General features: G+C 33.3%; 1 protein-coding gene and 1 long non-coding RNA gene across 2 annotated transcripts; one reads left to right on the plus strand and one right to left on the minus strand.

Moving 5' to 3' along the window:
- Window positions 1-706: 706 nt before the first annotated feature.
- Window positions 707-2,478, plus strand: LOC133793958 (uncharacterized). Its single transcript, XR_009875046.1, has 4 exons — window positions 707-840; window positions 921-996; window positions 1,464-1,525; window positions 2,241-2,478. It is a non-coding gene; the product is annotated as an uncharacterized LOC133793958 (long non-coding RNA).
- A 3,538-nt stretch (window positions 2,479-6,016) lies between these two features.
- Window positions 6,017-9,056, minus strand: LOC133798124 (rhodanese-like domain-containing protein 7). The gene is made up of 5 exons (XM_062236322.1): window positions 8,640-9,056; window positions 7,808-8,059; window positions 7,575-7,673; window positions 6,957-7,250; window positions 6,017-6,639 (listed from the first exon to the last, which is right to left on the minus strand). The coding sequence occupies exons 1-5, from the start codon at window positions 9,042-9,044 to the stop codon at window positions 6,265-6,267; spliced, it is 1,425 nt and encodes a 474-aa protein (XP_062092306.1). The 5' UTR covers window positions 9,045-9,056; the 3' UTR covers window positions 6,017-6,264.
- Window positions 9,057-13,922: the final 4,866 nt, after the last annotated feature.

Consider the following 13,922-nt stretch of genomic DNA (forward strand, 5'->3'; position numbering starts at 1 on the left):
TATAATATAGCCGATAATCACATGATTGCATTGCATTACATATCATACAGTATGTATAATTTGAGCATATGCATATTCTTATAAGTGTTTTCATGTATAAGTATAAAAGTTGTGTATGTAATGTCTATGTGTATGTTCAACATTATTAACCTTGTGGAGTTTGAGTTGTCTTTTATTGGTGTTTTATGTGCTCATGATATAATAAAGGATGAAATATATGGACAAGGCATGAAATCAAGTGAGAAAAGTGAGATATAGAAGGCAGAATATGCTAAGCGGTGAAAAATAGTACAATGTCGATTACTAGTATTTCGGTGTAAAATTGAGTATTAGTGGATTTACCAAATATAATTGAGGTATGATTAAGGTCTCATTAATGAGGTTAAAATAGTTTTATAACCATTAGATCAAGTCTTGATGGGAGGTATACATAATGAGTAGTGTTGACGCAAAGTCAAAACGAGCTTAATACGCTCAATCGGGTAAGCATAACTATTGGGTATGAACTCATATGGACCTAAGGTTTGGTGTGAGTGCTTCACACATAAGGATAATGGGCATAGCAGATGATTAAGTTGAAATTATTGAAGTGATAAGGTTTTCATAAGTCAAAAAGTGTAATGATAAGGTGAAAGGTGTCAAATTTTGATACAATAAGGCCAAATCATTGAAAATAAAGGATTGTCATCAACCTTATCACTTTACACGACCAAAGACTCTGAAAAACAGAGAGAAAAGAAAACTAAAAACATTTCTTGGCTGGATTGAAGAGATTCTAAGGAGATCCAAGTTAAATCAAAGCCAAAGAAGTGGATTAAGCTTAGTTTTGGCATTTTTATGGTAAGTTCTTGTACTTGGAAGTTAAACCACGTTTTTGAATTTTTTTGAGAGCTTATCTATGGTGTTTTATCTTTTTTAAGATATTTCTTGGTGGTTTTCAAGTGGTTTGAGGTTTAGAAAAGCTAGAAGAGATTGTTTTTGCTGAAAAGTTGCTCGGTAAGTGAAATTTTGTGTTTTATGAGGTTTTTGTGGTTCTTGGAGTACAAACTGATTTTTGATTATTTTATTTAGTTTATAAGAGGGTAGATATGTTTATAAATGTTTGAATAGATGTGGAGATTCATTTAATTTGGGTGATGATCTTGGAAATTAGAATTTTATAAAAATCGGTATATGATAACTTTGTGATGAATTATGTTGGTATTTGGGATATATGGTTATGGCATGTTATTTGATGTTGATTACTGATTGATTTTGATATTTGGGGATAGCTAAAATTAAGGGTAAGCTCTGTCAAAATTTATCCAAGTGTCTAAGATAAATCTAACACTCGATCTAAGTGGTTTAAGACATTTTAGGCATGATTTGGATATGAAATTTGATATAATGTTTTATGGATATTTTAAATGATAGTTCAATGCCTTACTGCCATCATCATGATGTGAAATTCATGTCATTGTCAGGATAAGCACATCAACACCTAAGACACCACTTGTTACACGGTGAAATATATTTTGGACAGAAGGTAAGTAAAGTACTCAACTGCAACACAAGAATTGTATGTTATGTGAAAGTATGCATTATATGAATATGTTGTGAGTAAGTGGTATTAACATACATTGACACTTCATCATAAATTTGTATGCATGACATAATAGTGATATGGTGAATTATTGTATGATATAAGACCATGCATGATATTGTGATGATTAATTATGTGATGACTTGGCAAGTTTTATGCAACATAAGAGTAAGTTGTAATAAGAAGTTTAAGTTCAATGCCACTGTTTTGAAAAGGAAAATGAGAATGTAAGTAAGTGTAAATGGAGGCCTATAGTTAGGCTCATACTGGCAACCCAATAATTAGGGCTAGGTTTTAGTGAACCAATTATATTGTTTTCCATGTTCCCGTTTTTATTTCTCCTCCATATGAATTATTGTTATATGTATTGACACCACAGTGTGTGGCCGCCTTAACTCTTGAGCCCGACGGGGCAACGATGGAATAAGGTTTTTAATGCGCCCTACTGTGGTGATGGCTAGCTAGAGGAGAACCCATGTGATTTTATATTATATGTGTAACAAGCCCTGCATGCATTGGCCTAATCAAATAGTGTGCACAATATTAAGGGGCCTAAAATTTAAAAAGAAGTTGTGTATGTATATTGACATTGGGTAAGAGCATTGCATGCATTACTTTGCTTACTGAGCTTCAGGCTCATAGTTGTCTTGTGTTGCAGGTAGAGAAAGAAATGAGTGAATGATAAAGGAGAACTGAAGCATGGTCCTGACCCTGATTTGTATATATGAACATATCGACCTTTTGTGGGTTATTTCAGTTTATCAGTGTGTATGTTTGTAATAAAGTGTGAAGTTATGTTTTGAAAACAAATTGGGTTATTTAATGCTTATGTATAATATGTTTGAGATACACTTTATGTTTGATGTAAATAATGTGAAATAAATTTTTTAAAAAAATTCAGACTTCTGCTGAAAGTAATTATGATATAGTTTTAAAAAGTAACACCTCAGATATGGTTTTAACTAAAATGAGTGAGGGTGTTACAATAACAGTGAAGCATGTATTGCCAAATTAGTAGCACAAAAAACTACTACTAAGCTACAAGGCAACACACATGGATTGCCAAAAGATCTCCATGTTGGGGTTTTATGCCCTTATTAAAACCCAATTTCTTTGTAATCTCATTTTATTATCAATAAAAAAATAGAAATCATTTTTTTTGACTTGGTCAATCACTTTGCTCATATGTTTTATTTTCATGATTATTTGTTTAATATAAACTTCTATTAAATCCCGAGTGTATAGCTAATCGTATTTATAGTGACGTAATCATAGTGGAATATAAATATGATTATATGTTCAAAATAAGTTAGTCCTAAGATTAGTCAGTGCACATGATTTACACTGACTTGCCAATCTACGATATGATCTACTTACACATTGTAGTGTTATGTTCTTTCCAGAACATTAGCAATGTAGATAAGATCAGATGTATTTGTTACATCGGACTGGACCGATATTGACAGTTGATAAGATAAGTAAACATACTGTTATTATCTATTCTAGTTATATCATATAGTTGACCATAGGTCAATTCAATCTCAATTATGAGTAGTTAGTATTCTAACTGACTGTATTATTTGAGTTCTTTGACTTGTTCGTTACCAACTTACCCTACGGACTAGCCCATACTTACATCTTGGGAACTCGGTAGTATAATTGAGTGGGAGTGTTAATCATAGATATGAATCCCTTTTAGTTTGGTTTAAGGTGTAAATGATAGAGATCTCATTTCAGTAATTAATATTAGTGTACTGAAATATCATTTACAAGGAACTAAGTGTTTTAAGGATAAAATACAATGTGGGGTAAAACGGTATTTTAGTCCTATCTCATTGTAGACTGTCTATAGAGGATTGAGTGACAATTATGGTTATAACAATGGATAATTAATGGCGTATATATATTTGTTATAGAGCATTCTATGAATTCAAGAGTGCAATTCCGAGTCTTTAGTGGAGTCACGAGAAATTAATAAGTTAGTAAATTTATTTGTTAGATTTATGATAACTTATTGGAGCTTGATTTCATAGACCCATTGTACCTTGGATAAAATCATCTAGATGATCTCAATTAATTGATTTAATTATCAATTAGAATTATCAAAGTTGACCAGGTCAATTTTGGATAGTTTCACAGAGTTATGTAATTTAGAGAATGAAAGATAAATTAGGGCAGATTTACTAATTAAGATAAATTGGTATCTAAATTAATAAATAAGTTTAAATCAAGGTTCACATTATAAATAATTAATTTGATAAAGGATTTAAATAATTATATCAATAGAAAATAATACATGCCTTGATTTTAAGTCCAACGGGTTTATAATCAAATGAGAAATTTCACGGGCCTTAAGCCCATGATAATTTCGACCTAGGACCGTTAATTGACTATTATTTTATTGATTTTTTCAATTAAATTGAATGACCTAATTGAGTCTATAAAAGGAGTGCTAAGTGAGAGAAGAAAACACAAGTCACAAGTTAGATTTTCTGATAGTTTTTAGATTCTTTCTAAACAGAAGTCTTTTTCTAAGTCTCTTTGTTATTTTCTATTCTGCTCTATGTATCTATCTCATATGTTGAGAATTTCCCACTCTAATCTAGGTGATTTTAAGGATATTTTGGAAGACTGTGAAGATAATAGAAGATCGGTTCCGTTTCTTGATAATACTCTGCGACAGAAAGGATACAAGGGTGTCAGAGAAATTGAATGAATGACTCATTCATTCCGTTGCGTATACTGTAAGTATTCTTATCATTGTTTCTCTTTGAATTCAATTTTAGAAACATGTTCTAGGTTATATCATATTAATTTGTTTAATATTAGATCTACACGAAAATAAATACAGATCCTGTATAAAGTATCCCAACACTCCAACCATTAGAATAAAATGACGGAACCACCATACCATACAAAAAATGAAACAAAACTCATACAAAATCCAAATAGGAGCACACTACAAGGATCAGCCAAAATTATTGGATCTAAACAAAGCTAAAGCAAACTAAACAAAAAAGACAAATAAAAACAAGGACAAACTCAAAGACCCGTCTCAGCGACAACAACCAATCTACTTGGCACTCTAGTCACATCCCCATTAGAGCCCACTGGAAAAACCACTATGATATGAACTCTACAACCCCAAATCTAAGATCACGGCGTCGAGAGAACGATCGCAAATGCTTGATCTCGCACCATAGAAAGGAACCGGAGATAGTTCTAGACCCATGAAGCCTAGTATCTATAACTTTTGATCCGTTGTTGCCATTCATGTTTGACGACCGCACCGGAGCTAGTGAGATGCATAGGAAATCCACCAACCACAAGAGGGGAGAAGCTTGGCCAGCGCGTGAAAGAACCTTCTGTTTCCATCATTTGCCCTAAATGATCCATCTATCGGCCAGAGCATTACCACAATCCATGGTGGCACTCTGGCAGTGCACCAATGGGAAAGAACAAGAAGAAAATATTTGAAACCCTAGGAGAAAGACTTAGGTCACGAATTTGGCTTGACTATAGTTTACATATTTTGAATATTGCATCTTGGCTCTTTTTTCTTTCCTTCTAAAAAAAATGATCATTTTTGTCACTATAAGTTTATTATCACGTTTAACTCTTACAAAAACTAAAACATGGCCTTTTTATAAATATTTTTACCCAAATCTTTCATGAAAAAGACAAAAATACTCTCATTTAAAATGTAATAATATTTTTTTTTATATAAATACAATTTATAAAATTGATAAAAAAAAATACATAATTTAAAAATATTAAGCATATAAAATTATATTTGACATTTTTATGCAGTAATATATTGATAATATGGTGTAAAAATTTATTAAATTATTTAATAAAAACTAATAAACTAAATATATATATATATACATAGAGTTATTTTTTTATTATAGATTTTATTTATTTTAAATTTTTGTGGCAAAGATTTATCTGAAAATTATAAATATATTAATGAATGTTCAGTGAGAACATTTTGTCTTTTTTTTCAAAAAAAAAAATACTAAAAATAAGTGGAAATGATCATTTTTTAATATTTAAAATGACAAGGTTACTTTTAATTTTTTTTCTAAACTTCTAACATAATAAAACCCGACAATTTTTTTTTTTAATAATTGGCTTGATATGAAAAGGACGTAATGATAATTTCTCAAAAAATAATAAAGGAAAATGTAAAGGTTACTTTTCTAGCTGTATTTTTTTCACCTTCCAAATTGCCTACCTCTTCGCACTATCCTAAAATTTACGACATCAAAAATACCATGTTGAAAGCCTTGTTAGTCATTGACTCATTGCAAGTTAATATAACCTCAATTCTTTTTGTCATATAAATATGTATCATATTATTTGGAACACAATCTTCATCTATACATTGTATACTTGCCAATTATTTATATCATGCCCGCCATGTTTATGGTATAACTTTGCAATAGACATATTTTTACTTCAAAAGCGCTCAAATTTCGGCAATACAGCAAAATCTCATCACAAAAATGTCCCAAAGAGAGTATAATGACCCTTTGAGGATTTGTTTTACATGCCATTAACAGATCCCAACAATACATACTAATTAAAGGAAAGGTCGAACACTGTTCATTGATCCAACCCACTTGACTGAAAACAAAAGCTCCTATTCAACTGCATTATCCTTTGTTAACGTGACTATTTCAGGCTGAACTTGAGAGCCGAGTAGGACTCTTAACACCCTCCGAATCAGTTATTGGCCGGCGGCCCTTGTGTGGACCACCAATTATTCCCCATGTCTCAAATTGCCTTTGGCGGGCTCTTGCCCTCTCCTTCTCTTCTTCAGATTTTGATGAGTAACAGTGAGGACAAGAAACTCCGAGCTCCCATAGAGGGGATTCCATGTCGGCGTCACTCACTGGTTGTTTGCACCCATAGCACAGCTTATAAGTTCCTGGTATTAAACCATGCTCCACTGAGACCCGCTTGTCAAATACAAAACATTCTCCTTCCCACAGGCTCTCTGTCTCGGGAATGTCTTCAAGATACTTAAGAATTCCACCTTCAAGATGATAAACCTGGGAAGGAAGAAGAAAGATGTGAAGAAAAGCATCAAGTCAGATGAAATTATAATATACCGCTTTTTATGAATTCTCTGCGTAAATGTTTTTGGCAGAAGAGTTTGCTCCAGTTGGTAATTCTTTAAATCCGTTTGTGATCTATTAAACAATCATGTTTCAAGTTAATAACCAGGTGAAAAGATGACAAAGAGACCTTATAATTGTGTGCATAAAACCCGAAATTGCTACTTTTTGCACATACACATTCCTAGAATAGAGTGGTGACCATAATTATTAGAAGAAATGGGAAGGTTTAAAGCAGCAGAAGGAATCACCTCTTTGAAACCTTTACTGAGGAGAAAACTTGATGCTTTTTCACATCGAATTCCTCCTGTGCAGTACATGGCAACCCGTGGAGGCATTTTCTTTCTTGGACTTCCCACTTGATTTGAAGTTCTTTCATTTGAACTCGCGTTCTCAATCTCTGAATGCTCATTATCCGGTTCGGAAAGTTTGAACTCATCCTCTACCCATGATGGGAACTTACGAAACGCTGTTGTACATGGATCAACTGCTCCTTTGAACTTCCCAATTCTAGTTTCGTAGTGGTTGCGCACATCAATCACAACCTAAAAATGTGAATGAGTTAAACTCAAAACCGAGTAGGGCACATTCAGACCACCTTATTTACGTGCTTTACCATGGCCATATATATTCCAGATATAGAAATTTGAGATTCTCATCTTCATTTTACTGCCGATTCCAGAATGAATCAAGAAAACTTCCAGTATTTCACCATTAGTAAACACTAAAAATGGATTAAATTACCAGCTCAGATTGAAGTGAAAAACTCGTTACTTTTTACCAAAAATAACGTTATAACTTCAATTAACATTAGTCAGAATGGAATAAGAAAATAAACACTTAAATTGGAATAAAGAACAGCTACTCACAGTATCTGGATCGCTAATCAATTCATTCCACTCCCTTGGGCTCACGTACTTCCCAACCTTTTCAATAGGTGATACAGTAGGCATTCCAAGAGAAACAATCTGCTCCATTACAAATAAAGAGAAAACAAAATCATGTTAGGAACAATAAATAAATAAACAACAACACCACATCAAGAACACTCCACATAGTTTGTGAAAAAATTCATTTTGTTTCTTAGAAAGTAAAAAAGTACCTCTTTCTTCAACTTCACTCTGACATGATCCCATCGAAAAGGTGCATCTTCCCCAGCTGCAAGAGGAGAACTGCTAGTGTGCCCATGATGGATAGCTTCTTCCTCGGGACTCACAGGAGATTCTATTCGTCGTAACCCCTTTAACCGATCGTCGCCTTGAATGAACCCAAGAACTCTTTCCACTGATTCCCGAGTCCCACATATGCTGCCATTGATTCCTTCTGATGCAAGAATGATACCTCCTGAAACACGCTGAACAGGATCAGCTTGTGAGGCATTAACTAGAGGATAGACAACCAAACATATGAATACTATGATAGCAAGAAATACAGATGATGACAGACAAAATAATGAGAAATAAAACAACACAACATACTAATGAAGAATTTGAAAATGCCTAAGAACTAAAAAGTTCAGCAGCTAACAGAATTTCGTGAGCCTGATTTCTAGCAAACCAAACATTAGTCAATATCTACAAAAAACTTCCTAACCTCGCTCATCAATCATCTCAATACATTGTAAGAAATGTAAATGGTCGTAATTACATAAATGCACCATAATTCATGAACAAATAAATTGCCACACATTAAGATTAAGTTGCTTCAATCCCAATAAAAATAAATGAAATAGACCAATTTATGAACACATGAATAGCTACATGTTGATTAAACTCAAACCCTCATACAAACATATCTTTGGGATTTTGCAATTGCAAGTAAACAATGTCAAAAGATTAAAGTCACTTCCTTTACCGACATCATTCTTTAGAGCTTACTACAAATACAACAGAGGGAACATTATGAATAAACGGGTAGAAAAGAAAAACAAGTACCAATTCCTCGCAGAGTTCTTTCAAGGGTTGTCGTAAATGGGCATGGTCAGGAAAATCAGCGAACTTGTAGAAGGAGATCACCACAAGAGACTCTGAATCGGACCCAACCAATTCAAGCTCTGGATTTCTCGTTCCGGCCACGGTCGAAACGGGAATGGGGTTAGTGTGTCCACATAGGCTTCTGGAAGTAAGGGTCATGCTTCGCAGATGGTTCCGGTAGCCGGAGAGAGAACAGCTAACAGAGCCGGTAAATGGAGAAGAACGAGAGAGTTTGGGTTTTCGAGAGGGGGGCTTCAGGGGGTAGTTCAATTTAGGGTTAGGGTTTATGGAAAACAACGACGACGAAGACGACGATGATGATATCATCCTCATGGGAAGTAAAGAAGGTGCTCTACACCTGAGCATTGAGAGGCATACGGTACTCCCTATGGGACTGTATTCAGGACCCTCTCTTTCTTTCTTTTGGTAGATGCAATTGACGTTAATATCCTCGGATTATTATGATTTATGATTAGTTCTCTAAAATTTTAAATTTATTAATTATGCCTTTGAATTCATTTTCTCACATAATTATGTCTTTGAATTTTTAATTTTTATTTAAAAAAAAATTCAAATTGTTATTGGCCAACATGACTTAATGTGAAATGACAAATTAAATAGGGGAATTAGTGTCAAAAGTACTTAATATTTTAGAAAATTTGTGAATTAGTATCCTATTTTTTTGGCAAAATATCCAATTTCAAATTCCGTCGGTACCCTTCCTAATGTTTGTTTAATGCTGACTAAATGTACATGTGGCACATTTTAATACGTCCATTTATAATTTTTTTAAAAAATTAATTTTAAAATAAAATTTTAATTAAAATACATTTAAAATTTTAAAAATAACAAGAAAAATAATTAAATCAATTTAAAATTAAAAAAATAATTAAAAAATTAAAGTTAAAACCACATTTAAAAAAAAAAATTTAAGATAGAAAAAAATTAATAAAATTGTAATTTAAAATTAAAAAACTAAAAGTTATACCCATTGCATCTTTGACTTCATTGGATCTTTAGGGGCTGATTGGTAGTTAATTCAAAAATATAATTTTAGAAAATTATTTTCAAATAAATTAATTTGAAAATATTGAATTTAAAAATAAACTATAAATTTTTAAGATCTTGAATGGTTGAGTGTTTTTTAAATTTAAAATTTATGGAATAGAAAGAAAACAACAAATTATTGTTTTCTCTTTTATTGAAGGATTTTAACTTAGTTTTCAAAAATAGTTTTTTTTATTTTTTAAAACAAGTGTGCCAATCAAGTTTTCATGAGAGTTTTTATTTTTTAAGTTTTGAAAATAATAAAACTATTTTTTAACTTCTTCTTCTTCCATCAGCATCAACGACAAACTTGGAGGCAGACAACAGACGACAACCTTGGAGGCAGACGACAAGCTACAACCTTGGAGGCAGACGACAAGCTACAAAGTCAACGGGGCTGTTAGACATGGCTTATTGTGCGTGTGTGAGAAGGAGCCTCTCAGATCTGGGTTGTTGCGATAGGGGGCCTATTGGATCTAGGTTACTTTTCTGGGGAGCTTTGGAGACCAGCGATTGGCAATGGCAAGGCACAGAAACATGAAGGCAAGTGACAGAGCTTTGAAGCTTTGTTTTCATCGTGGTTTCATTATCAGTTGGCTTCGATTCCAGTGGTGGTTTGACAAGGTCGAAGGGAATCGACGAAGGGTTGCAATAGGTTTAGGTGTGGGGTTTGGTTGATAGAGAAGAAGGACTTCAGCAAGGGGTGGTTTGCAATGGATCTAGGTGCAGGAGTTGCAATGGATCTAGGTGTAGGGGTTGCAATGGATCCAGACGCAGTGGTCAAACTCGAAATTTTTGGGTATTTTTGGATGAATTTTCAGAGTTGATATTCATTTTTTTTTTCTTAGTGTTCTTGCGGAGATGGATCTGACAATGAGTGTGAGACTTGAATGACTTTTATAATATTGAGTGTTTGTTGTAAGAAAATTAAATCTGAGAAGAGTTTCTGAGTTTGTGTAAGATTCAATAGAAGGGTTTGAGAATGATGATTGATGAGTTTTTTTTTTTTTTTTGTTGGAAATATAAACATTGAATCAAAAAACGCTGTTTGTCTTGATGATTGATGTTTAGAACAAGTTTTTTTTTTTAATTTATAAGATTAATTTTCTTATTTGTTCTTATAGAGGAGATTTCCTACAATTAATTAGACGGGGACTAGTAACCTGAAAAGAACAAAGAGAGATGCAAGAGTTCAATTGGGAGCACCGGTGGGTGCCAGCCAAAGGGACTCCAACACTCAAGTCAGTCAGATTGCTAGAGAATAATAAGATGGAAAAATACGTAAAGAAACCAATATGGATAAACAATAAGTAAAATAAACAATGGTGACGGCAGAGCTTGAGGGCGATGATTGGATCAGTAGACTCGTCAGGTTTGCTCGATATGAGTGATTAGTTTCAATATTCGATATCTCTTGACCGGAGGACTCCCTCTCATTTTTCTTATAAAGTCTTCTCAGGTGATGTTCCTCCTGACTCGTTCCCAGGTCTCGTCCTAGAATCTCGCCAGCTGGAGAACGTCCCTCTTGACTCATTCTTCTTGACTTCTTGTTCTTTGACCCATTTGGCTGACTGGGTATATTTAGGCTCAAGTGCAGATAAGTTATTTGTTTATCCCGTTATGTGAATGTGGGTTTATTTTGTGGTTTGGGCCTGGTTAGCTCGTCTGACTACCTTAGGCCTTAAGTGCTCTAGTAACACAGACTCTATGTCACTTTGGGCCATACTGACTCGTTTGTCTTTCTTATTGGGTTTGATACGATTGTAGAAATAGTGCTTAGTTTTTTACCACTACAATTTGTCCATCACTCTTTGGTATATAATTCATTATAATTAAATAATAGGAAAAAATTAATTCTATCAAATTTTACTTTGGTCTCAAAACTGAGAGAAAACGGAATCCGGAAGCTAAATACCGCCTGTGTGCGCATGGGCCTGCTGGCCGAGTGGTTGGCTACACGTGGTGCGCCATCCTGCTTGCACGCATGAGCATGGGCACCTGGCTGGCTGCGCGCGCGCCTGCTGGCCGACTACGTGCGGGGTATGCAAAACGTTCAGTGTGTGGCCTGCTGATACGTGTCCATGGCCTCCTGGCTGGTTGCCTGGGCGTGTGGTGCCTAATGGCACACTTGCGGGGCTTGTGTGCTGATGGACCCAAAACGGGTATGTTTTAAATATTTATACTCGCAAGTGCACAAATTGTATTTATAGAATAGTTTTCGTGTAAGCACGAGGTCGAACCCAAAGGAGTTGTCTAAAATCGAAAAGGAAACTATTTTAAACCAAAATTAATAAATTCTAACCTAGTCCCAAAGATTGATGAAATTTTTGTATAATGAAAATAAACTAAAAGGTAATAATAAAGAAATTAAAGACAATATATAAACATAAATTAATAATAGAAATCAAGATAGTAAAATAAAGATTATTAAGATAATAAAATCCACAAAATATAAGTTCAATAATATTTATAAATACATTGATTCCCAAGTTTTAGTGATAGTTAAAATAAATCAAGCTATCATTTTCAAAATAGATTTATAATTTTAAGCACAAATTACTTCTAAAAAGATAAGATTTTTCTTCACTTTTCAAAATTATAATTTCAAAGCATTTAGTGTAAATCAATCTAATGAAATAACAAATAAATCAATGAATATTATTTATAAGGCAAAACATAATATTTTTGTTCTAAGCATGGATGTGTACAATTTAATGACACATCTTACACAAAGAATATTATGTTTTTGCACTAATGAAGAACAAAGTGTATATATATGCTAACAATCCAAAATACATGATATTTAAGATGAAAGAAGATATTTGAAGAATAAAATTCTATAAACTTTGTTGCACAAAATGGGAAATCAACATACAAAATAAATACTATCTAGTTACATATTGTTTCATCATCACCTTAATAATCTTAAAAAGATTAGAAACACATAACTAGAATAACAAATACAAACTAAAAATTACAAACATAAATAGGAAAATTTGGAGGAGAAACCCCCAAAATTTTCCTCTAAAAATACATAGAAAAAAATAAAAAGAAGAAAAAGATGAAGAGAATAGAGAGGTTTGAAATGTGTAGAGTTTTTGGTATGGTAACCTCCCTTTTAAAATGGACTCCACAAATCCCTTATATATAGCCAAAAATGATTATTAAAATAATCAATTCAAATTAATTAAATTGATTAAATTAATTGAATTAATTATAATATGGCAAATATGGATAAATTATAGGGTGTAATAATTATGTTTTGGGGTAAAAAGTGTAGAAAGTGAGATAAAAATATGATATTTTTGTCATAGGGGACAAATGGTACAAAAGTATTTTTTGTTGGGCTCAAGAACAACATAGCATGCAAAGGTTTGGTGGCTTCGGGGATGCTTTATGGCAGGTGGCTCCGTGCACTGGCGTGAGGAGGCTTTGGGCCTGCTGGCGTGGAGAGGTCTTGAGAAGGCTGGTGGAGAGCTGAAGGCTTGGTCTTGTTGATGGCTGAGTTGCTTTGCTGAGGAAGGATATGTGACTTGGTGGAGAGAGCTTCGACGTGGCTGAGAGAAGCTTGGTCTTCAATTGGGCCTTCGTGGTGGGCTTTGGGCCTTGTGGCTGAAAGTTTTCAGAAATGCCAACTTTCCTATATTTTCTCCCAAAAATATCACTTTTCTCTCATTTTTCATTATTTTTCAAGAGCATAAATTCCCGACAAAATAAATATAAAATAAATCATAATACAATATTTTTAATTATAAAAAAAATCAATTTAATTCTTTGAAAATATTAATTATAACTTAATTATATTTTACATTTAAGTTCAATAATACAATATTTTTTTACCACTAACTTAACAATAATAATTCAAATAATTAACTACAATATTTTACAACAAAATAATTATAAAAACACACAAAAGTATATAAAATCATGATAAGACTAATAAATTCAAATTTACTTAAAATCTTAATAAATTATTTAAAAACTCAAGAATTAAGCAACAATTATCACATAAAAAGTGGTAAAATAACTCTATTTTGTAGAGTTATCATGTGCCTAGGCACACGATTTTCCGACAGGCCGTGTGGCACCCTAGGGCCTTGTGGCGTGTGCGCGAGCTAGCACTCGGTCCTAGAGGTGCACACGGTTGGGGTTGAGTGGCTCGTGCACGAGAGAGTGCGCCTGGGCCAAGTGAGCGTG

This window comes from Humulus lupulus, chromosome 8 (genome assembly GCF_963169125.1).
Source record: "Humulus lupulus chromosome 8, drHumLupu1.1, whole genome shotgun sequence".
In the NCBI taxonomy this organism is placed as follows: Eukaryota; Viridiplantae; Streptophyta; class Magnoliopsida; order Rosales; family Cannabaceae; genus Humulus; species Humulus lupulus.